At 37.4% G+C, this 26,039-nt stretch overlaps 2 protein-coding genes across 4 annotated transcripts; both read right to left on the bottom strand.

The window, feature by feature from the left end:
• Positions 1 to 2,797: 2,797 nt before the first annotated feature.
• On the bottom strand, positions 2,798 to 9,944 carry LOC129263364 (uncharacterized). Its single transcript, XM_054901275.2, has 6 exons — positions 9,778 to 9,944; positions 7,886 to 9,122; positions 7,273 to 7,548; positions 6,736 to 6,837; positions 5,451 to 5,666; positions 2,798 to 4,777 (listed from the first exon to the last, which is right to left on the bottom strand). Exons 2-6 carry the CDS (start codon positions 9,099 to 9,101, stop codon positions 4,506 to 4,508), a joined length of 2,082 nt encoding a protein of 693 aa, XP_054757250.2. The 5' UTR covers positions 9,102 to 9,122; positions 9,778 to 9,944; the 3' UTR covers positions 2,798 to 4,505.
• A 2,196-nt stretch (positions 9,945 to 12,140) lies between these two features.
• Positions 12,141 to 25,681, bottom strand: LOC129262952 (uncharacterized). 3 transcript variants are annotated; one of them, XR_010293876.1, is made up of 7 exons: positions 25,219 to 25,495; positions 19,772 to 21,054; positions 18,681 to 18,953; positions 17,405 to 17,506; positions 15,748 to 15,954; positions 13,460 to 14,966; positions 13,235 to 13,325 (listed from the first exon to the last, which is right to left on the bottom strand). XR_010293876.1 is itself a non-coding variant. In XM_064100901.1 (6 exons), the coding sequence occupies exons 2-6, from the start codon at positions 20,877 to 20,879 to the stop codon at positions 14,710 to 14,712; spliced, it is 1,947 nt and encodes a 648-aa protein (XP_063956971.1). In that variant the 5' UTR covers positions 20,880 to 21,054; positions 25,219 to 25,681; the 3' UTR covers positions 12,141 to 14,709. The 3 variants fall into 3 exon arrangements, 1 of the variants encoding a protein (XP_063956971.1); XR_010293875.1 differs by having other exon boundaries at positions 13,500 to 14,966; XM_064100901.1 differs by having other exon boundaries at positions 12,141 to 14,966; positions 25,219 to 25,681.
• Between the last annotated feature and the right edge of the window lie 358 nt (positions 25,682 to 26,039).

Below are 26,039 nucleotides of genomic sequence, written 5' to 3'. Positions count from 1 at the left end.
GGCGAAATCTCTCTTCACGAAACGCATTCGTCTATGCACTGACAATCGGAACGCTGGTGTATATTTATCACTTGGCAACGAAATGCGGTATGACGTTGGCCAGCGCCTTTCGGTTTCTAGACATACTGGATAAATCTCGCGATGCCGTTTGCGTTGATGAAGTTCATTATTGCGTGTTCACATGTATCATGCCGGTTAAGGTTAATGCATAGGTATAGTGTTATCAACAAAATTTCAGCGACAAAAGCAGTTTTATCCTCTTGAATGGTTATCAACATTTTGTAAATCTATTTTAATTCATAAAGAGGTAAATCGTTATCATTACCATAATGATCACCCTATTACAACCATAGCAATTTTCATCGTTTATTATCAATCATTTTGTTTTAGTTGTTGTAGTTGTTTTGGGGTTTTAGGGGTAGTTTATACGTTAGTTGCATTTTTACCCAATGAAATCCATTACCGTTGCCGGGTACATGTTGTCGTATTTGTTAGTGAACCCCGACAAAAAGTGAATAGATTTCAAGTGTTCCAATTCTGCTATGTTTTAGATATTTAATTGTGAGTCAGGTAATAAATATTACATTCCATAAAGTTTGTTTCTCTGGGCTTGCCGAACATTGTGTGTTGTTGTCTACATTCAACACTCTGCATAATAAGCGAGTGCATTTCGTTGTCATGGTTGTGGGGTTCACTAACTTTTGAGCACAACTGTATTTTAGCCAAACCAAATTTTAAAAATTCAATGTTTTGTGAGAAAATGTCCAATTCAGGCAATGAATTAAAATCCACTTAAACATGCGTTATGACTGCAGAGACAAATCACCCCATGCGTTGTTTTTTTCTTGTCTATACTTTTCTTTTATTCGAATGCTTTATTCTAGGATTTTACGGATTTTGTTCTTAATAAACGTTGTTGTAGACGGTAGATACGATGCTTCAAAGTCAACCCCTTTCTACTCCCATTATTACTAATAGCAGTAGCAGCGTCATTACTTTTGTTAGTTGTAGTAGTAGAAGTAGCGGCAGCAGCAACAGTAGCAGTAGTAAGAGTAGCAATAGTAGTAGTAGTAGTAGTAGTAGTTGTTGTTGTTGTTTTTGTTGTGGTAATGGTTCGACTAGTAATAGTAGTAGAAGTATGGTAGCAGTAGTAGTAGTAGTAGTAGTAGTAGTAGTGGTGCTAGTAGTAGCAGCAGCAGCAGTAGTACTACTAGTAGTAGTAGTAGTAGTAGTAGTAGTGGAAGTAGTAGTGGTAGTAGAAGTAGAAGTAGTAGTAGTAGTAGTGGTAGTAAAAAAAATAGTATTCATAGTAGTAGTAGTAGTAGTAGTAGTAGTAGTAGTAGTAGTAGTAGTCATTGTTGTTTTTGTACTAGTAAAACGTCGCATTACTGGTGTAGTAGAACTAGTATTTTATGTTTCTGTTTTTGTTATAATTTGCCATTGGTATTCTAATATATCGCTCTGTTCAAAGTAGGAGCTGTAGAAGAAAAAAAAGAGGACAAAGAAACACATCTGATGTTGTCATCTCATGAACAACAAATGGACCTTATGATGTCTGCAAAAGTTTGAAAGGGGTGTCGTTTTGCTATTGCCCGAGGGTGTTGTTTATTTCATTGAAGAGGCATATGGTTTGAGTGTTCTTCAGAAATTAATGACCATTTCAATCAAAACAACCAGTTTGTTAGCAATACTTTATTTCAGCTCCTTTATACATAGTACAAAGTAATATGAGACAGGTACAAATTAACTGATCGACATTTTAAACGAAAAGCAGTATAAAAATAGAGCATATTTTATGTAAATGGAAATGATGAGTCCAACCTTGCAAAGCCTGGATCTCCTTCGAAGAAGTAAAAATAAATAATTGGGAACTTAAATAGTATGTATGAGTATATATGTATATATATATATATATGTGTGTGTGTGTGTGTGTGTAAAAACCTATATCCAATTGAAAAAATATGTATGCAAATATATATAAATATGTATATAAATTTGGAATAAAACGTATTAGAATTTGATGCTAATATTGAGACTTGGAATATCTTACTGTGTAATGTTCAAAATCATCATACGAATACCTATGTTTAAATATGTGACTATGCTATCATCATTCTAGAATACAATCAATTTTAATATCTAGTCGTAATTACGTCATAGCAGTCGTACGATTGGCTACGATTTAAAACTAATTTGGCCTTTACTCCAATATAAAGGCTTGCAATCTTTAAAAATGGTTATATTAGTATTCTTTCAAATACTTTTAACCTCAAATAAAATGATATATTCCTTTCACATTTTCAGAAAATTAGCAAAATTTGATTTGTTCAAAAATCGGATCGCGAACAGTCGTAAGGTGTGCGATGGCCTTAAAATACATGTTCGGTCAACATATTTTCTTGATATATGTATATTCATGCATTCACTGTTTTCTTGACAATTCAGTATGCTCATTTTTGTTTTCAAATGACATTGTGCAAATGTCCTAAAGAAAACATGATGACATTGATGGACTTTTATATACTTGAAGTTATGATCCGATCCATTGTAACTCTCTGAAGACGGGACAAAGATTTGTATTTGTTTTATTTTTAAAATAAGAAAGAGTCACCAGTCGATCGTAATGTCACTTGTAACTTAAGGACTGCTTATGAAACATACACCAGGATGCCCAGTTGGATTGAGAGCCATTTTAGAGAACTGCAAATTGATCTATTGTGCATTAGGCGAGACAAGCTGAAGCATTATTGAAAGTGTCAGCGTTTCTTTAGCTGCGCTATTTTTTTAATTTTTTTTTCGTTAAGTTCACTAGCTGTTACAGTGGTCGCTGCGAGACATGATAACTGTAATTACTAAGTGCCAGGCTTGATTTCAGTCTAAATACTTTCATTTTATAAAGTTCATATGCAGCGGTTTTACTTTTACTTTTTAACGCGGATGATCTGCTTCACGGAAGGTACATTGAAGACTTTGAAGGTATGATAGCACTCACATTAACTACAAAGGCAGTGAGATCACTTTCTCCTAAATGGTGACGTCACAGAGAGAAAAAGTTCAACCTCGTTTAAGATTGTTAGCCCAGATTCACATCAGGGCCTCGTCTAACAAGGAGTTACGATTGATCCAATCCATCGTAACTCTTTGGAAATCCATCAGTGTCATAATGTTTTTTCTACAGGAAATTTGCACAATGTCTTTTGTAAACAAAGGAAAGCACCGCAGATTTTCAAAAAAACAATAGATGCATGAATATACATCATAGTTAGAAAATATTTTGAACAAACATGCATAGCAGATGTTGATGTTGTTGGCTTTCAATAGTTGCGATTGATTGGATCAATCGTAACTCATTGTAAGACGGGGCCCTGATGAACACTAGTATAGAGTTATATATTCACCATCCCTATAAAGGCAATGTCGCAATGCTCGAAAATAACAGTAATGTAACATCCGTCTTATATATGTGATCACTATCATGACACACTAAGGAGACCAGCGTAGAGAATGAGTAGCAATGTTCCCATGATAGAACATTGTGGAAATCCCGTGACAAGAGAAAATCATCGGACAGTTGATGATTTTGTTCAAGGTAGGGACTGAAGTAAGATACCGTTTATTTCAAGATGCTTCCTAAACACTATATCTACCCGTAACAGAGAGAGAGAGTAGGATGTACGTGAAAGCAGTTGTGTTTTTGTGTGTTATAGAGACAGAGGGGTCTGTGTGTCGCTGTTTTGAAAATTTGTACCAATCAGGTTATTAACTTTTGCTGCCAGCATTGCCAAATTCAGCTGTAGCTTCACCACATAGTTGGATTGTCACTGCAAGCGCGCAAACCACTACACATGATTAAAATACCATCATATGGAATATTTTGTAACAACTATAAACATAATATAATATTTACAACATATTATATCAACAAGTCAAGGTTTTCAAGTCCAGCTGCCAGAGAAAGGACATCAAGGTGATGAACATTAGATTGTCTTGACTGATTAAGGTTTTGGTATTGAGGAGCGTTGTGGCCCAGTGGATTATTCTCCGAACTTTGAAACAGAAGGTCGTGGGTTCAAATCCCAGTCATGGCGTAGTTTCCTTCAGCAAGAAATTTATCCACATTGTGCTGCACTCAGGAATTTATTCCTTGAAATGCCACAGCGCTGTAAAAGGCTGCGGGGATAAAGCCAGGGTAATAATATCCAAGTCCTTTGGAAGTGCATAGATACGTTATTTATAATGTGTTATGCGCTATACAAGAACTGACTATTATTATTATTATTGTGGCAAGTTGCTTCTTGAATTGTTGTAACAGGTCCATTAAAAATATAGCGTGATGGCAATGACGCAAATACTGAGTGACTCATAAAAGCTTTCAAGGGCAGCTGCGAGAGACAGAACGAACATCAAGGCAAGGAACATTAGTGTTTCCTGAGTTGCCGGTACTGGGCACGCTGATGGTACCGTTGGTGATATCACGTGATCGGCAGTTACGCAACACCACGTGACTATTCAAGGTTTTCAAGTGCAGCTGCGAGGGAAAGAACGTCAAGGTATGGAACCTTCAGATCATCTTTCATGGACTGGTAGAACGCCTGTGGTACGGTGGTAAGCTGTTTCTTGAGCTGAAGCAACTGAGTTCCGTTGATGGATTTAAGCGCTTTGTTGCGTGATGTGATGTTGTTCGCCGCCAGCCAATCCTGGACCCTCTTTGAATCCCACCCGGGTACTTGGGATTCTGTTGGAGGTGACTTCGGTTCCTGTTCCGGCAGTTGTGACCCTATCAAGAAAAAGGAATGCACTCAAAATTAGAATAGCTGTATCCGACTTTGCACCTATGAAAGTATTGGAGAACAGGTAAAGAGAAAACTAGGCATTTTTCAAAATATCTGCAATGGGAAATCGCTAGTATTACGTAAATACAATGATACAGAGGTAGAAGAAATTATTGATAAACAGTTAACTATTGTATGAATAAAATGCAATAGATTTTATTTCTATATGTTATGTATGTGTGTGTGTGTTTTTGGCACTCTCCCATCACATACATAATACATGTGTTTAATTCATCCCGGTTCAATGTCCATAAGCATACGCTGTGGAACAAGTTGGTAAAGGGGGAGGGGCTATTGCATTTCTCATCAACGTACTTGTTGAAACCCGACCATTTCAAAACTTGACCTGAGCTCCGTAACACAAAGATTAGCGATCAATCGCAAAATGCACTGACCAATCAAGATCAATGTTACACGCGCACTTTAGTTTAAAATACTGACCAGGAACCAATCAGAAGCGTTCTTGCATATTTTCTATTCATCTCCAAGCGTTGTGTTACGGGGCCCAGATCGTTAATTTCAAATTGAACATTTTACATTTTCCCTCGCGTACAGCTCGTTCCTCATTGGTTTTTTGTTAGGAAAGGCTGGGAAATAGGCTGATTCAGATTCACATACCTATCGTTGTAGCATCCACCTTCTGGATTGTTTCTTTCTGCACAGCGAATTCTTTCTCTATGATGCTAGGAAGTACTTCTGAGACGAGCTCTGCTTTTTGAACGATGTAGTATATCTTCCCGGCCGTAATACCCCCTAGCCAGCCAGAAGCTTTGAAGTCGGGCCTAACTTTTACTGGAATGATCTTCTTCTTGCATTCGTATGCATAAGACGCTTCTGAAATTATTAAATGAGAGACTTTGAAATAAGTAGGAACTTTCAATACGTATACGTTAATGATGCATTTGGAAAGGGGTCAACAGTGACTGTACACGTCAGTAGCAGGCATCCTTTTTTTTTCATTTTGGAATATTTCCACATACTCAGTAGCGTAATGAACCCCCCCCCCCCCCCCCCCGCGCAAAAACAAAATTGATGGGGGTCAGATATGGCATTTCATGGGCAAAATTCATAAAAATATCAGAACTTCAAGTACAAAAAATCAAATTTTGGAATAGATTTTGACATAATATCCAGAAAAAATATATCTCACCCAACCTCTCTTTACTTTTCTTTCCTGTTATCATTTTTGTCTAGGTCGTCGGTGAAAAAAAAAATAATGGGGGAAGCACCCCGAAGGGCCCCCTCCCCCATCTGTACGCCACTGCACTAACAATACAGAGCTGGTATAGTATAGGGTGTTATCTTACTTTGCTGTTGAAGTTCCTATTATATGTGATCTGTGTTTGTTTCTGGACCAAATTGTTGTTCTTTTTAATTACCTGCCATGCGTTGTTGATGAGGTCGATTGCAATAATGATGAAGATGATGATGGTGATGATGATAATGATGGTGATGATGAAGTTGATGACGGTGGTGATGATGTTGATGACGATGATGAAGATGATGATGATGAAGATGATTAGGGTGATGATGATGATGATGGTGATAAGGATGGTGATGGTGTTGGTATGATGATGTTGTTGCTGGTGGTGGTGATGATGATGATGATGATGATCATGGTGATGGTGACAATGATGAAAATGAAGATGATGTGATGTCGACTGAGATGATGATGATGATAATGATGATGATGATGGTGATGATGATAAAATGATGGTGCTGACGATGATAATGGTCATGGTCATGATGATGATGATAGTGATGATGATGACGGTGATAATGATAATGATGGTGGTAATGATGATGATGATGGTCATGATGATGATGATGGTGATTGCAGTGATGACTGATGTTGATCGCGATGATGATGATGATGATGAGTGGGAAAGGAAAAAATTATCACCTGTTCTGCAGTCTTGACTGTCCTGGTAACCACTTGTAATACAGGCAATTATCATATCAGCATTCTCTACAGCTTCTGCCATCGCTCCAATTTTATCACCCACTGAAACAACAACAAAAATGTAACATAAATTATGTGAAATTTGAAAGTATTGAAGAGAAATTGATTTTTGAAGAGACAACCACAGGTAGGAAAATGAAATGTAGAATAATAGAAAGAGAAGGAGGAGAAAGAAGATGATGATGATAAAGAAGAGAAAGAAGGAAGGGGATATGGGTATAGCGAATTTAGTTATGAATAGATGGCAATAAAGGCCGGGGTGACATAATTCCTGACACGTACATCTAAAAAGTTGTTCTTATTTTACATTATGACTTCATAATGGATTTCATGATTGATCTGGGGCCCATAACATAAAGTTCAGCAATTATGGTATAAAATGTTGTTACGGTTGATTTCATTGACCTGAATGTAATGTTAATTGTGAAAATCAGGCGTATAATTGCTAATCTTTGTGTCAAGGGTCCCTGGACTTACTCATATGGTCCTCATCCATCCATACAGCGTATCCTCTCTTTCGAAGCTCATTCTTGAACTCTCTCATCACAGGTTTGGACGGGTGTTCCCATTTGTAACTGAGCATGATGTGTCCAGTTGACTTTGCAGTGTCGGGTGGCGCCCTCTGCGGTGACCCATCGTCGGTTTTCTTGCTCTTCAGGTTTTCGGGAAGTCTGGATTCGTAGATCTCGAAGAGAGCTCCCATGCAGGCAGTACGGAGTTTTTCGTGCTCACTCTGGGAATACTCGGTCAGATCTAGTAAAGTGATTAAATTCGTATTTTTTTAGCCATAAACTATAAGGAAACTAGCGCTTTGTGCATAGGTTTCCAATTTCTTTTAGTATTCCCTTGCCTTCGAATTAATATAAATAAACGGGATACACCATATAGGTTAGTTATTACTCATGGTGTTCCATTTTCCTGGTTTATCCAATTTAGATGCAAAGTCTAATTGCCGATGGATCACTAGTCCAGCTACTTGTTTGATTTTAATTGTTCATTATACGTATATACAAGGCGTCTTTGCCGATTATTTTATCATAATAGTTTTCAATGTTAGTGTGCCAATCCATAATATTTTAAAGGTACTCACTGTATATGATACCCTGGAATTTGCGAAGTTTTTCTTTATTTTCTTTGAGGAATGCCAGTCTCCAGATGGTATTCGCGGCAGAGGTCTTCTCTTCGTTGGTACATTTTGGTTTGAGCAATTTCCCGAGGAGGTGGATCCCACCTCTTGTAACAATGAGCTTTTTGTTGTTATCATTAATGGCTAGCTCTTCTACGGATTTCACGAGTTCTTCTGCATTTAGACTTATTACGGTGACAAAGTTCTTCTTAGATGTTTGTCTTTTAATTGAGGACTTGTGGTCTCGATTTGAGAGGCATTTCCTAAGAAGAGACAATAGAAAAAAAATGCATTTGGTATTGGTGGATAGCTTGTCGGCTTCTTCTTTCTTGACTAGCTTAGCCAACGTCATGAACGCGATTGTCTGGGTGAGGCTTCCTCTTGACTCGCTAAACCTCTGAAGAGCAGGTACGACTCGGTGGTGGCTTGGAGCCAACGCCCGCACTCTCATGCATGAATTGTAAATTACGTTCATTGCATCGAAGACTAGATTATTTACCCATTTATTTCTGGACTTTGAACCCTCGATCAGATGTAAAAACCAGTCCGATATCAACGCAAGGCACCCGTCCTCTTCCATTTGCAGACAGAAGTAATCGGATTCATCGGTGAAGTTCCAACTGGAAGCTAACAGTTCAATATAAAACGTAAATATTGTTTTCTTTTGGGGCGTCAATTCTTCAGCATCAGCATCAGCATCCTCAATCTGCTGTAACAATTCCCCCTTTGACCATCTATAGCTAAAAATTTTGCAGTAATCCGTGTCAATGGCCAACCCGTCCGCGGCAGCGTTGCGGTCAAGGTTCTTGTTCCCAGAAACTTTGTTGATACCCCTCATGTGCCCGTTGCACGAGTCACATGGGAAATTGTCACATTCCTGGATGTGCTGGATACCTTCTTTTACAGGGATAAGACATTGTTTGATCTCCTCACTAAATTCCTCGATTCGTTTTGCCTTTGCAGCTGCAGAGTCAACATGCAGAACGTTTGAAATGTCGGACAGGGTGTCAGCGGGAGCTGCCGGGTTGGATGGCTCAGTTATTAATTCCGGTGCCACTGGACCACTGTCCGCTTCATCGCGGCCTCCTACTTCTCGGCTAGCGTTTGAGTTTTCGACAGATGGAGGTTCTGCGATCTTTTGCACTGTTGGAATCCTTCTAGCACTTGCAGAAGAACCCATCTTTAGCGTACGTCACGAAACCTATAAAATCGTAGGAAAAAAAAAGATGAACAGAAAGTTATCATTATTCATTAAGGTAGGCCCTAAAAAGTTGTTTTTTTTTACCCCACCCCCTTGACCTTTTTTCGAAATGCCCTCCTCTTGCCTTGAGATACCTTAAAGGCAAGTCCATCCCAAAAAAGTTGGATTGGTTAAAGAGATTAAAAGGAGATGGCAAGATCTCGGATCTCGGCATGTCTTTTAGAAGAAATGATCAGATGGCAAGATCTTGGATCCGAGATCTTGCCATCTGATCATTCCTCCAACATGAAATAGACATGAAGAGATCCGAGATCTTGTCATCTGAGCATCTCTTCTATAGGATGTAGACATGAAGAGATGCAAGATCTTGTCATCTGATCATCTCTACCATGCCAACGGGATGTAGTCATGGCGATCGAGATCCGAGATCTCGTCATCTTATTCTTTTTCCTAAGAGACGTAGACATGACGAGATGATTATACGAACATCTGGGTGGCACTTTTAAGCTTCCATAGCTTCGGCCTACTGGAAATCTGGATGACCAATGATGTTGTTATCAATTACCGTAAATTCAATCAGTACAACAACGTGACAGAAGTCTACACAAAATACATTATCATTAAAGATAGAAGAAAATGTGTATTAAATACATACCATTACATATCTTATATGGAATGGCTTCATTCTAGCAGCAAAATATATTGCATTCCTCGCTGTTTAGACCCATTCCCTTATCATGCTTATGTACAGTATATTGGTTGCATTGATGATGAGCGTTTACAAATTGGCGAACTCTCTCTTCACGAAACGCATTCGTCTATGCACTGACAATAGGAACGCTGGTGTATATTTATCACTTGGCAACGAAATGCGGTACGACGTTGGCCAGCGCCTTTCGGTTTCTGGACACACTGGATAAATCTCGCGATGCCGTTTGCGTTAATGAAGTTCATTACTACGCGTTTACATATATCATGTCGGTTAACGTTAATGCATAGGTATAGTATTATCAACAAAATTTCAGCGACAAAAGCAGTTGTATCCTCTTGAATGGTTATCAACATTTTGTAAATCTATTTTAATTTATAAAGAGATAGATCGTTCTCACTACCATAATGATACATCACAACCATAGTCGTTTTCATCGTTTTTTATAAATTCTTTTTTTTTTGTTATTGTTTTCATGGTTTTGGGGGTTTGGGTGTAGTTTATACGTTATAATTGCATTTTTACCCAATGAAATCCATTATCGGTGCCGGGTACATGTCGTCGCATTTTAGTGAACCCCACCAGTATTAAAGTAAATATATTTCAAGTGTTCTGCCGTATTTTAAAACACAAAATGCACGTGAATAATTCACGTGCATTTTGTGTTGGGGTTTACTCATACTTTGGAGCACAACTGCAATTTTAGCAAATCCCTGGATGCAAACGTTCAAAGTTTTCGTGAGAAAAGGTCCGATTCAGGCATAGAATATATCACAAATTTGTATTCAACGGCTTACAAAGCACTAAAATTTGCGTTATGACTGCATAGATGAATCATTCCATGCGTGAATTATTTGTGCAGCGCAGCAGCGGTGAATGTATAAAAATTGACCCATCCACCCTATTTCCAGATTTTGGGCTCATGAGGGTAACATGTGCGATGTCGGGTATTTACTAGAACGTCGAAAATAGTCTGCAAATGCAGACTCATTTTTGACACTTTAACTAATCATACACTGTCTAGAGTCAAGACTAGACGCCAAATTCTCTGTCTGTGTCGAATAAGAGCCAGCCACAGTGCTTTGTCTAGTCTCACTAATTCAGACTATGCACTGTTAAAATAACCCTGATTTTACAGAAAAAAAAGATTTAGCAGAAAGCTATAATAGAATCATTCTGAAAATTCATAAAACAGGGATTTTTCTGCAATTTAACAGAACAAGTCTTTTTAAAAAGGAGAAAGGGTGTGTACTTTAAGGAAATGTGTAAGGTTCCATACACCAAATACCAATTTCCTGTAATCTTGTAAGATTACAGGTGTTCTCGAGACTCTGCAGGAACTTTTTTTATTTTAAGGATAAATTTTCTAACAGTGTGCAATATGCATTATGCGAATTGCAAAACCGAGGGTCTGTTTCTGCACACTACGTCGACCCCAACGAAAATTGTATTCCAGTAAAAAAGAGTAAGACCAAAGGGACACAGCGCTGAAATTTTCAACATAGTCGGGTGTAAAATAAAAAAGTTATTACAATTTCAAATTTCGTTTATCTTCACAAAACATACATATGTACAATAATTATGGAAAGAGGAGAGTAGATGGAGTCACTCACCATATTACATTGATTTTGTATTTCATTTTTTATTATTATTCAATAGCTCGTTTTACACAGATTCGATAATAACACGATTTTTCATCACTTCACCGTAGGTTTAATACATCAATTGCCATCCACATGTCATGATGAGGAGAAAATCAAGTTATTTCATACTTCTATTTTCATATGTATGATGAAGTTAAAAAATAAACAAATGGTGAGTGAATAACGCCATTGTGAATAACGTCATTGCCTCCCTCATTTGCATACCGATGTATTAATAACCGCTTTGTAAGGTTAACCAAAGCTTCTGTCAGCTTGTCGTAACGTGTCTGTTTCACATGCGTTTTTTATGACATTTTTAGAGTGGGGCTTTTTTGTCTCGTTTTATTACAGTCATTTTAGGGAGAGGCGGGGGTCAAATAAAGTGCATGTAAACTGAATAGTCGCACCTCTCCTTCTTTCTTTCTCTCTCTCTCTCCTTGTATCTCTTTCCTTCTCTATCACTCTCTCCCTCGTTTTAACCTCACATTTTCCCCGGCATTTTGTTTAAGCCCGTCACTCTAACAACTACTGTTTAAACTTTTTCAACGAATTGTTTAAAAAGTTTAAACAATTACAAAAAGTTTAAACAGCTTGGTAGAGTGACAGGCTAAAACAACGTGCTATTTGTTTTACAGTGTAAAACTGCTAACAAGGAATAAAACATAATTTTGTTGCAAATAAGAACTTTATTAAAATATATTTCAGTGAGATCCACAAACAGATCGTAAATTGGAATGCTCTTGGATATCTTCATTCAGCTTAATGACACATATACAAACTCAAGTATCGAAATTGGAACATTTTGGTATTACCATCAAGAACAAATTAATGTCAATTATGAAGCTCATGATAACAATGTCCATCAAACACAAAAATACATAGGTCAAAAATCAAATTTTTCAACAAAATAAAGATCTGGAGATACGAAATGAAACATAACGAATTATTCTTAAGCTAAACTAATGCTTTATATGTCTTTAAATAAACTTATTGGATTTCATGTAAAGCAGAGAACCCCGTGCTTTCATGAAAAACTGTAGACAAATCTTAATAATCATCGTAGACCACTTATACGATTGATTGCATTGACTACAATGTACAATTTATCGTCAAAACTTCAAATTTAAGTTTTAACATATACCAGGGAGAGTTAACAGAATAACAGTATAACAGAAAGTTCTTTCTGACGAAAAGTTTGTTGTAAAAATAGCAGAAACTTAATAAGTATTAAATATAATAGGAAATTTTCCCACATTGTGCTGCACTCAACCAGGTGATTGGTAGATGGGTAACGACAGGAACTTATTTCTTGAAACGAATGAGCGCGTAAAAGTTGCTCTAAAAGCAAGGGTTATTATACTGAATTGATGTAAATCTATAGGGTAAAGTAAGACGTAAGTATAAGTAAGAAAATTAATGTTAAGCGCTATATAAGCAAGAATAATGCTTATTCAGTTATTGGTGAAGGTTTGAGGAAAATCCATCAAAGATTAAGAAAATAATTAGAATTTGAGCTTTCTTTTGTGATGACTATTTTTTTTGGAGCGGGCTTGAACTGATTTGTCTATCGAGTTACTGAAGGTACAACAAAGTTTATTTTCAATTTTATGAGTTAATGATATTTCTTTTATTTTATACCATACATTATGTGGGAACACTGCTCACATATGATATCACAAATCAAAAATTAAAACTCCAATAACTTGTTAATTCTTCGATGGATTTGCCTCAAACCTTCACCACTATTTTTATTTTTTATGTTATTTTTTCTGCTATTTTGACAATAACATTTTGTCAGTGTGAATGTACATCTTAAAACAAATCAGCCAAATTGACTAGACCATTAGTCAGCTGGGTGCAACTGATATGTATTGTGACATTTCTGACATATGTTCTAGTCAGAAATAACTATGTTCTAGTAAAATACGACTAGAAATAGTCAAGTGTGACTAGAATAACAGTTGCACCCAGCTGACCATATTAACTAGTCATGTTTTACTGATTTGTTTTTTAGAGTGTAGCAACCGAGTGTATTGTAATAAAACCTTTGAGTGTTGAACTAACACCGTAGATTCAGCACCAGAGTAATGACAGATGTGGTCCTCTCTGTATGAATTAATTGACACCGCAGTATTTGCCATGTAGCTTTTCTGCTGACACCCCCCTCGCGTAGCCACCACGAACTTTACATATACATGCAGGTTGTGTTTCTCGTCTCATCTATACAATACTTTAAATGTTTAAGGAAACCACATCTGTTGGAAAGAACACAGTTTCCCATATGGTGTTCCACAGTGTGTTCACACTGTGGAACATATTGAGAGAATTTCATCACTGTGGTTCACATATTAGTTGACCATGTGAACAAGCTGTGAACAGTAGCACTTTTGAGGTGTCTACAGTGTGAAAGTATCGTCACACTGTTGAATTTGGGTATGTTAACACTGTGAATAATATTTTCACGTAGTCCAGTATGTAAACACAGTGTGACACCGTGTTCGTTCCAACAGGTACACTATAAGCGATTTTCAATAAGCGGTTGTCCGGTCATCCAGCGATCCGAATTCTAAATAAAGTCGATGCATTTTCGGCCTATGCTGCTAAAATAAATCTTCATAACCAGGTCCCCATAAAATACCTAAAGCCGTTGGTCATATTTTGTTGATTAACCAAAATTATTCGAGATTTGCTAGCACTGAGTTCAAATAGCCATCCCTATCTACCCGCTAAAATGGAATGTTTTCGAAACTCTGGCCAGAAAGAGAAACACTAGTCCAGGCACTTAACACTTTTTTCTCGACTATCTTCATAATCATTGAAACATGACGTCTGCATATTCTAAAATTATTGCTTGATAGTAAATTTTGTAAATACACATATCTATCGCCATAAACTCAATTGCCCAGTATGCTCTGAACTCGGGTTTAAAGTAAGCTCTTTAAGTGCGACACTGACAGAACTTTAACAGCAGAGATTCGAATAATCAACACATTTGGCACTCATTTCATCCACAGCTGTCTGGGAATAATAGCACAAATTATCTCCTTTACCATTAAATCACGAAAAAATGGCCTAATAAAAAATTAGAAACAAACAATGCCAACATCATTTTTATATTTTTCAATTCCAATAATTTTTTGCTCAATCTTAGACCATGGCATTGGTTAAACCAAACTTGAGATTACGGTCCCTTTGATTCACAATACATGAAGTTTAGATCACAAGGTTATTCCTTTCACAGCTTCTCCAGTGCTGCGGCCAGGGAGAGCACCTCCATATAGGGGACCTTCAGATCTTCTTTCATTGATTGGTAGAATGTATCTGGAGCCGTTGCGAGCTGCTTCTTTAACTGCAGCAATTGCAACCCTGTAAGGTTCTGCAAACTCTCGTTTGTTGAGCTGACGCCGTTGGATGTGAGCCACTGGCGGACTTTCGGCGGATCCCAGCTATCGACTTCCGGTTCCGTTTCAACTTGGCCGCTGATTCGTGCACCTGAGAAAGGTCGAATATTGTCATCGAAGGAAAGTGGTTAGGAATAGTATTTCATAATAATGTAAGCCTACAAAGTGATTTTCTGGTTAAAGTAAGCCCAGATATGAAAGTTTGGCATATGTTTCTTTAGTTTGGTTCACTTGGTTTTTTTTTTTTAAATCCATAACAAATGGGTAAATTATATGAGCCGTTATACCTACTGTCTGCTTTGTCAAGATCAAGTATTTAAAAAAGTACTGATAAAACTAAATCCAATAAATCTGTTAAAATTTGTTTAGACATCTTTGATTTGTTTATCCATATTTATGACCAAATACTGTTAACAATTGACGTTGAAGTGCAAAGGACCACAAAATTGAATATTCATTAAAAAATGCATAATCATGCGTAATCATGGTGAGTGAAAGTTCAGAATATATAAAGAGGTTCTTTAACTTGAACTCGGTATCTGGGAAAACGGACGCATCAACGGTTTGCGAGGAAGGTAGCAATTACCATTATGACAGTGTTGTTAATGAAAATTTTGGTTATGATGACGATAATGATGGTGATATATGTTCAATTTATTATGAGGACTGACGATATCTAGTTTACTGTGCAAACAGTTCACTCGAGTTTAGGGGGTCTGAATGCGCAGCCTACAGTGACTTTGAAACAGAAATTTGTATGTGCTAGTCTTGTGTGAAGACCCACTTGGGGATCAAAGTTTCAATCATCATCTGTGCCTGCAGACTAAGCGATATCCCTAAACAGAATTACGAAGGAGCTAGTGCACCCTCACCTGCTTGGGCATCTGGATTCTTCTGCAGCTCCTCCTCAATCTCTAGCTCAATGATCCTTGGAAGCTGTTCGGGCACCTCGTCTACAGCACGGACAGGGTAGTAGATCTTTCCGGCAGTTATACCTCCCAGCCAGCCTCTCGCCTTGAATAGTTCGTTCACCTTGACAGGGACAATGCGCTTGTTGCAGTCATAGGCGTACGTAGCTTCTATGGATTCAAAGCAAGGGAAAATAAGAAGTATTGGGGAAAGTATTGAGAAGCTGAGAAACAAACATTTCATCGTGAACAAAGCTATCTTAACCGGTCCCGCCAAAGCCACCATCAGCCAAAGAGTAGACAACAGATTGCCGGCAGTGTACGCGAACAACAAGTCACCGCCCTGTGCATACTGAAAGCCAGGAATAACCCCAAATCAGACAAGAAGCAGACAACCAGCGCTATTACATATAGAAGCCAATGGCCCTCTAGATAGATGGCCGGGCCGATGCCCCAAAGTATGTACGTTCTTCATATTCCTAACCTGGAATAAAATTCGGTCTTAGCACAGTAAACATCAGGGCCCCGTCTTACAAAGAGTTACGATTGATCAAATCAATCGTAACTCTATGGAAATCCATCAGTGTCAAAAAAAATTTCTACAGGAAATTTGCACAATGTCCTTTGTAAACAAAGAGAAGCGCAGTGAATTTTCATGAAAACAACGAATGCATGAATATACATCATAGTTAGGAAATATTTTGAGCAAACATGCATAATAGATGTTGACGTTGCTGGCCGTCCATAGTTCTGATTGATCGGATCAATCACAACTCTTTGTAAGACGGGGCCCAGATCTCATTCTTTCAGAATGCCGCTCAATGCCTTCAAAAGATTGCACAAAGGCACTTTTATTCACGAAGTTGTCAATTCCTAAACGATTTTTATTCTACTTCTTTTAAAGGGAGAGTGAACTTTGTGTGGTCTCACATTGACTGTATATTATAGTCTTAAAAAATATCTACTAATACTACAGAGGATGAATTTACCTTCATGTATAATTGTATTTGTATAGAGAAACTAAAATGTTTTGAGAGGAAAAGTAATATTTTTACTACTTGGTGACATAATTATTGCGGTATAAATGAATTGATTATCTAATTAGCTTGTTATCCTTCACGTGGGTCTACATTACAAGACTACACAAGCATTATGGGTCAGGAAACTGACCAGTTATGAGTAGTTGAGGACTCAAGATGGCGCTATTGGTTCGTATCTGCTTTAAGTCTGAACTCTAATGAGAAAATTATTATTTTACTCCTTATAGCCCTAATAATTCAGGGATAAAAATTATTTCATATGTTTCATTGAAAGTAGGTTCAAACACTGGCAGACCAGGGGGGGGGGGGCAGCCAGCCAGTGCCCCCCCCCCCCCCCCCCCATGAGAGGCACAATTAATTATTCTTAATGTAAAAATGTTAAAAAATGTAAAAACGTTAAACAGAAGTGTGCCCCCCCCCCTTCTCTTTTGAAAGTGAAAACTCTTTTTTTTGCTTGTCAAATTTTTCCTAGGGAAAATGTACCCCCCCCCCCCTCCCCCCCTCTTCGGAAAATCCTGGATCCGTCGCTGGGTTCTCAAAGATTTGCAATCAGCAGCATGAAAATGACCGTCGATACGAACCTGTTCTGCAGTTTTTGCTTTCTTGGTAGCCCTCGGTGATGCAAGCAAGGATTAGGTAGGAGTTCTCAACGGCATTTGCCATCTTCTCAATTATATCTCCACCTGAAGTATTGTAAGAAATATATATACACACTTTTAATTATCTTATATTAAAATCAGACAAAATCTCAAACAGTAAGAATACTTTGAAAAATCCATTGCAATATGAATGGCCATGGTCGGTAATAGCTTGGTCACATTTGCTCTACGGCGGCCGTACGGCGAGTCGAAAACAGCCGTTTTAACATTTTTTGTACCAGCTACATATAGGTGGTTTGAATAAAAATGAATAAAACGGCTGTTATCTACTCGCCGTACGGCCGCCGTAGATCAAATGTGACCAAGGTATAAGGAGTAGAAATTGCCGATATCAAAGATATCTAATTTTTACGCCTTTTTATTAGTATTGATGTTCTCTAGCGTGATTGTGTCTTTGTGGTTTGTTGGGATTATATAATCGATCTACCCTTTACGGCAGGCATTAAATATATTGAATAATGTCATCACGTGACATGTTCAGCCTTCGCATTGGATGAATAACCATCATCATTTGTTTTTCAATTGGTACACCTGGAATTTCAAAATAATATGAGAATTTATTAAAGGCAAATGTTAAGTTTCTGTCACAGAATTCTGTCCATCATGGTTTGAAATATTAATTCCACCATTATGCACTCCTTTTTTTCATTTTTCACCCTTCCACATGGTTCTTTTTTTCAAACAGCATAATTACACTGTATAAACATTTACAATTTTTCAGACAAACAGTAAATAAACGTGGTATATACATAATTCCTAATACATAGACATAATTATAGTCAAGTTATGCACTCTGGTTTGCAATTATATCATTATTTTGCATAAGTGGATTTGATCTCTGTTGGTTTTGTTTTTCATCTGTCAAGCTTAGCACTAAGCACAATGTATACAGTGCACAGAAGAATACGACCACATGATCCCCATATTACATGAAGCCCCGGCTGCACGCGAAATAGTTAAGTCTTCTCTTGGTCTACTTAACACAAGATAAGCTATTAATCGATAATTTGAATTATCCATTCTGATTGGTTACTAATCAGTCTACTGAGCAAAATGCGCAACCAAGGATGATCTTGATAGGCCATTTTATTAAGCGTTCCTCGCTAACTTTTGTGTTATGGGGTCCAGGACAGCGGCTACACTTTTGGAAAGAATACTTGTTTAAGGTTCAAGATTCTAGGGGTGGGGGTATACTTACTCATTTTATCTTCATCCATCCATACATTATAACCCTTGCTTTTCAGCTGGTTCTTGATCTCGCTCATGACAGACTTTGAAGGCTGTTCCCATCTGTAGCTTATCATGATATGCTGCGATGGTTTTTCAGTCGTCGTAGAGGGCGTCTGTGAGGCTGTACTTGTCTTTGGTGTGGTCACCTCTTCGGGAAGTTTGGAGCTGTAGATTTCGAATAGCGCTCCCTTGCAAGCTCGATTGAGGGCAGGGTCGGGTCCACATGACAGGGCTATTAGTTCTAAAATGATAGAATAAACGTAAAAAACAGTATACTCCCGTCTGACCTTATAATTCCGCTTATGCCAATAATCAGGGAATCAATGTCATATGCCGAACAGAAGTGGGGTATTTATGTGAGTGTGTGTTTGGGTTTTTTGTTGTTTATTTTCAAGGCATCGCAGGTGTTTACAAATGAATCAACTGATGACGCAGGTCGTCTACTCTATGTAATCTCCAGTATTAAATTTCCGAGTTTTATCATCAATCTAATTAAACCAACTTTCATACTGTAACAAAATACGTCTCATAGTTTCACGTGAAAAGTGATCCAGGAAAAGAAATCTTTTCAGGCTTATGGTTTGCTCAAGTTGAACAGTTTATGATGAGAAAATACAATTGCATGCCGTTCTTTCTCAAAGATGCATATCTGATTGCGATTTTAAGATACTCCATTCTTCTTTAACCGTAATCATAAGAAGGCATGGTAATAACAATGATTGACTATCAATTTTAGTTTGCAGATGGCGATACCTAAGGCTATAGTTTAATAAAGTCTTAAATACCATCAGAATCTTCATCTAACCCCAAAATAATTCGTTAACTAGATAGCAACCATGATACATTCATGCATAAAGCATCATTCTTCGGATTCTTCATCATCAATTTTTTCTTCTCTCCTTGGTCTTTGACGTCTTCTTTTTTCTCTACACGTCGATAAGTGCTTATTAAAATAAAATATTATTGAGGCTTTGCAGAATTCATTGGTGTATTTTCTCGTGAGATTAATTCGTCAGACCCAAAACCAGGTTTGTATTGATTCTGTATGTTCAACCTTACCTTTGAGTACGTCGTGCTCTTCTCGTAGTTTATCCTTGTTCTCCTGCCTAAATGCAAGCTGCCAGATACCTTCTGCTGCATGTCTTTTCTCTTGAGATGTACAATCCATTTCCAGCATCCTAGATAGGATTGCGATGCCATCCGTCTCGGCGATAAGGCGTTTGTTCTCGTCATTGATGGCAAGTTGTTCGATACCCTGAACGAGCTCGATGGAAGACAGAGAAAAGCCTCTTCTGAAGGCGTCTGTACCAGTTTCCCGGGTGATCCGGATCTTGTGCTCGACGTTCTCCAGAGACTTCTTGAGAAGGGTCAGCAGGTTGTCCACGCAGGCAGCATTGGTGGTGAGCTTATCGGCTTCCTCTTTGTCCACCATGTAGGAGAGAGTCATGAAAGCACACGCTTGGACGATCAGGTCTTCTGAAGTGGACAGCCTCTCCAACGCTGGGACGATCCGTCGGTAGCTCCTTCGAATGTCGTCGATCCTCCTACAGCAGTTGTGCAGGATGTTTAGCACGTTGAAGACTATCTCTGTGGCCCATTTGTTCAAGGCGGTGCTCTGAAAGGACAGCATCCAGTCAACCAGTACTGCCAGTCCACCTTCTTCCTCGAGCTTCAGGCAAATTGCATCCGACTCGTCGGTGTAGTTCCAGGAGATTCCTGCCAGAGCCCGGTAGAAGTCAAATGACCGCTGCGCCTCCTTGACCAATGTGTCAGTGTCTGAAGCATTGATGAACATCTGCAACAGATTCTTCTTTTTCCAGCACGATACAAACATACGGGAGAAGTTCGTTCGGTCCGCCATCAGGTCACCGAGCCTGCCCTGATCAAGAGCAGAGTTGCCAGACGTCTCTTTGACCAAGACCATGCCACTCAGACAGGTACTACTGAGGATGTCCGAAGAGCTCTCAACGTGGTTGACAGCATTGACGATCACGTTGAAGTGTTCCTGGAGATTATCAGGAACCCCTTCCATGATGTCCTGCGTCGTTGAAGGTGTCGATTCTCCAGATCGGGGATTAATCCTATCCCGCAACCTCTGTATCCACCCAAACGGCATCCTGATTGTGTTTCGTAGAGCACTAAAGCCAATGATTACCAAGTTTCCCATCTACAATCATGCTCTAGCGGCAGTATAAAGTCATACTCTCGTCCTGTCCCAGTAACAGACGAAACGTCTTTATCTGCGGTTGGTTGGCGTTGCTGGATGGTACGTAACTTCCCAGCATTGAACACAATGACATGGAGAGAGTTCGTCCGCAATATATAATATAACCTCAAGGATTCTGTGAAATAAATAAATCATAGATGGCGAAATTATTTTGGAAACGTATTGCAACATACCAATAATTTCGAAATCGTTTCTTTAGCTTAGTCATATATACACTTTCACTTCCTGTTAATGTGACCGTGAACTTCTGGTATAGCTTCCCCAACTTATTCAAGACAAGTAAAACAAGTGGGTTGGGTTTCATTTGTTTAATGCTTTAATTTGAAGGTAGCGCCTATGTCAACGTGTTCTCCAAAATGTCCATAAAATCCTTATAGTTTCCAACAAGATAATCTAATATCAATTACTCCGATTGAGGAAAGTTTGCAAGAAAGCCCCCAAATGATTTTGTTTTTAACAATTATTTCATTTTTAAGAGACATGTATTAGGTCAAATCAGCAAGGAATAAATGATGATCAATTGGAAGTCATGATAGTCAAAATACAATATATCAACAAAACTAACCTAAAGATGAATGGAGACTTCATAGAATAAGAACTCATGACTTTTTATCATTTATAGCCTAATTGACTCTTTATGTTATTTTCTCCCGGTTTATCTAACTATTGTTTAATCTATTTCGATTTCGTCCAACAAACAAAGGCAAGGTCGTGCAAGAGCTCATTTGTATAAACAGATGACATAACTAGAAATCATACAAGAAGGAGAGGTGATGGAGTGCACATTGAAAGACAAAAAAACACTGAAAAAATCATAAAATTTACCAGCGATACAAAGAGGTTATGAAATTTCAACATTTTGATTGATTTCTCAAAATATGTGAATCCAGTGAAAAGCTATGAATGTCAAACGAAAGCACTATTTATGTTGCATTTTATTTACATGTATATAAGAAAAATCTTATTGTTGCTCTGACATGATAAATATGATGCAGATTGAATCACGGTGAGGTAATTGCAAACCGTCTTGATTTGTGCATAGCAACTTTATCGTCACTTTTGTGACTCTAAACTAATTTTTTAATTGTTGTAACGTTATTATTTTTTAAGTTGGATCTTGATATAATGTACATATTTATGCTTGCTTGATTGTACTCAAATGATTTTGCTTTAAAAAGGAAATGTGTTTCTATTCCAAGAGCATGAAGAGGGTTTTAAAAGGTCTTTCCAGGGTTCAACCACGATTTATTTTCCTGACGGGGTTAGACTACGATAAATTTAATTATATGCCACCGGCTCCCCCCCCCCCCCCCTCAAAAAAAGTGATAATACTAATAACCATAAATATAATAATAATAATAATAGCCAATTGTTTATAAAGCGCTTTTCCCAGAATGGCTCAAAGCGCGTTACAGCATATTATTAACCCGGTCATTGGATTCATTTAAATCCCGCACGAAAAGTGCACAATTTCCACTCCCTGGGGAGCATTCCTTGCATTCATCGCAGCCTCATTGTGGCGCTGGCAAATTCAAACATGCAATATCTTTCGCATATATAAATAGATTGTTATTTCATATCAAGATAAATAAAAAAATGAAATAAATAATATTAAGAGATAAAAATATTGAAAAGAATAAAAATTATAATTGATATAACAATAATGATAATCAATGGAAATTTGTATTAAGGTATTACGGGAAAATTATTGATATCTAGTAGATGATAAGGAGGTGAAACAAAACAATAGCAAGAAAGGGAATCAGCAAACGATTTAAAAAATAAAAGGATAAAAGTTAATAAGAAAGGAAGAGAGAATGAAAGAAAGAAACAAACAAACAAACAAAAAAGAAACAAAAGAAATAAAAAAGAAAGAAAGAAAGAAAGAGAGAAAGAAAGAAAGAAAGAAAGAAAATGAGGGAAAGAGAGAGAGAAAGAAAGAAAGAAAGAAAGAGAAAGAAAGAAAAAAAAAAAAAAAAAAAAAAAAAAAAAGAAAGAAAAAAAAAAAAAAAATGATAAAACGGAAACAAGGAAGTAAGTACAATGGTAGGATCGAACAAAAGGAAAATACACAATTAGGTCCAACAAATAACAAAAATTTTAAAAAAGGGAATGCACAATAAAAGTGTTTAACGTAAGTAAGAGATCTTAAGTAAAAGAAGAGAGTGGTAAACCGTTCAGAAGGGAAGAATATAACGTGTATATATTCTATGTACAGTACATATTTTTATTCTTCCTGCAAACAGATACTTGCACGAATCTATGTTTACAAAAATGTAGAAATTTGTGAAACAAAAGAAAGTAAGTGTTAATTTGAATTGAAAAAAATAATTGCATTGACGAAAGGAGGACTCATACATGTAACTTTAATTTCAAACAAATGTTTGAGGGGTTGTTGAATGTATATGCACCCGCTTAGCTCACCATTCTAACCCCGAAAATCAAACAACATGTAAAAGCCTATGTAAATGACCATCATTAATTTCTCTCCTTCAGGAAGTAATATAAGACTTAACACGAGCTTAACTTCCCTTTCGAAATTGAAACTGCAGTCTTCGTTACCAGCGGAATGATGGGGGCTTGGGGCTCTCAGCCCCCCCCCCCCCCCCCAAAAAAAAAGGTCCATGACAAAGGGAAAAGGGTTGAAATGTTATAGTTATCAGTTGAACATCATTTCTAAATCTATCATAGAATTCATATTGTCAGGTTTTAAAAAGGGCTTGAAGTTTTCTCGTTTGCGAATTTTGATAAATTTGTAACCAGTGCCAAATTGCGCTCCCTTGAGAGTTTTGGCTTCCTACACCCCCCTCCCCCTCCGAAATGAAAATACACATGTGTTATTTTAGATTTTAAAAATCATTGCATTTTTTTTTTTCAACATCATAGTTATAATGGAAGCTCCTTTGCCCGAAATCGAATTGAACATCCGATTGCCGGTTGGCGCCCTCTTCGCTCATTCCTAGATATTCCCGAAAAAATGCACCCTATCTACAGGTGACTCGAAAGCGGGGGCGGGGCCTCACTTGTTTTCAAAAAACGTGTACAAAACATTTAAAAATGCCATCTGATGTGATTTCTACATGGCTAGCCGGCAATTCCCCCACCACCCCCCCCCCCCCCCTTCAAAATTGTCCCGCGGCTCGATCCTAGACTGTCGCTAAAATGAGTGGCCTTTTACAGCCAGTCTAAAGACCAATCAATCAAACCAAACGAAAGTGATGACATCTGTTAATTGAGAACACGGTATAAGGGGGCTATGTAAAATCGAACAAATAATAATGCCATTAAAATATATTTAACACAGCATGCTTTAGCCATATTGCATAGCATCACTCATAGTCTTAAATTGGTTAAAGTGCTTTCTGATTCCGTTGCCCAAAATGCAATATTTTGGTCAAATATTTTTATAAAACTATACCTAATAAAATTATAGATTGTCAGGAAGCCTCAGGCTAAAGTTGTTATATTAATATTTTTGTTGTTCTTGTTCATGGCGTTTGCATTTTTATTTCTATTTATATTGTCACTGCTTTCTATTTTAACCAAAATTTTGAAATGATGATGATGATAAAGGTAAGCTGGTTAGGAAGAAAAATATGATATGCCCATATGATTACCCGTATATACTCAGATAAAGACCATATTCATGATATTTCCATCATTTTAATTCTAGTTTACAATTTGCTTCGTTTTTTCCAAATGTCATTCTAAAATATTATATAAAGGTTAGTTTACTTTTTATACTCACATAGCAAGCTTTCGTCCTAATTCTAAAATCAAGATTTTAGAAAGTGCAAGGCTACTTTAGAATAGGCCCTATACGTGTATACATTTTATTAACCGGGTTACTATATTAGTACAATATGTTATGAAGGGCTTTGAAAAAAAAATCTTACTCATCCGAGTCAACATCTAGAGAGAGGCGGATACACGAAAAAAAAAACAGAAAGAGCATCGGAAAGGGATGGGCTTCAAGATGTCCTTATACCACCAAAAATAGACATACAAATGAAAAATTAAGAGGTAACACCTTTTAGTAATAAACTATAAATAATAATCATAATAAAGAATAGGCATAATACTTTTCTAGTGCGATTTATCCAAAATACCCCCCCCCCCCCAAAAAAAAAAAAAAAAAAAAAAAAAACTGTATACATTTGTATAACCGCTATTACAAGTATTACAACATACGCTTTGTCACTGGAATTATGTTTGTTTCTTAGATATGGAAATAAAATAAAATGACATAATGTTAAAAGTTTAATATTGGTATACTCACATAGCTTCCCGATCTTTTTTTATTTTGGTCCGTCGCTGAACTAATAATTTCCTCCTTTCTCTGTCAGGAGAATCGGAGAGCCTCACTTCTTTATTAATGATATTTCTTCCATTCGGTGTCAAAATCCGTAGAATCTCTTCTGTCGTATCTGTGTATATAACTTCATTTCGTCAATAGAAACAATAGCCGTCGAAACTATACACACTAGTAGACCGTGATGAATGACACTTTCGACAGCAGCTATTACAAGCAATGACCGACTAGTGAATCGCATTGTAACGTCACAGTCACTTGTGCGTAACCGAATCCAAACCGAGCGATGAAAGCCGATGATATATCATTGGTAATAACATGGACATGTATGGTAATAACATGACAGTTTTGATCGGTACGGGGTTGGTTCCTGTGTGTGACCGTCCCATTGCATCTATTGGGTCTATTGCGTTCTATACGGATCCGGATTGACGGTGTAAACTTCTTGATTATCGTTTATTAATCATCTTATCATACCAGGTCTCTTTCCTGTCATGCGGATAGGGCAGAGAGCAGGAAGGAAAGGGTCGCGTTTTTATCAAAATAATTTCAGAAACGAGGGGAAGCCTGCATGATCAAGGAAATAAAATACAAGAGTAGTGTTTCTTGGAGTGCGGCAAGGCTTAAAAAGGAAAAAAAAAAGGGAATAGATTTAAAGGATGACATGAAAGTTCTTTCATGTTTATAGAATACACTCTACACAAATGTTGGGTACAGGTGCTCCATGAGGGTAATTATGTGTCCAACCAACATTGGGCATTTCTTTTGGGCATTTTTATCTATCCAGT

The sequence above is a fragment of the Lytechinus pictus genome, chromosome 6, assembly GCF_037042905.1.
Source record: "Lytechinus pictus isolate F3 Inbred chromosome 6, Lp3.0, whole genome shotgun sequence".
Lineage (NCBI taxonomy): Eukaryota > Metazoa > Echinodermata > Echinoidea > Temnopleuroida > Toxopneustidae > Lytechinus > Lytechinus pictus.
This window is presented reverse-complemented; position numbering and strand designations above follow the sequence as displayed.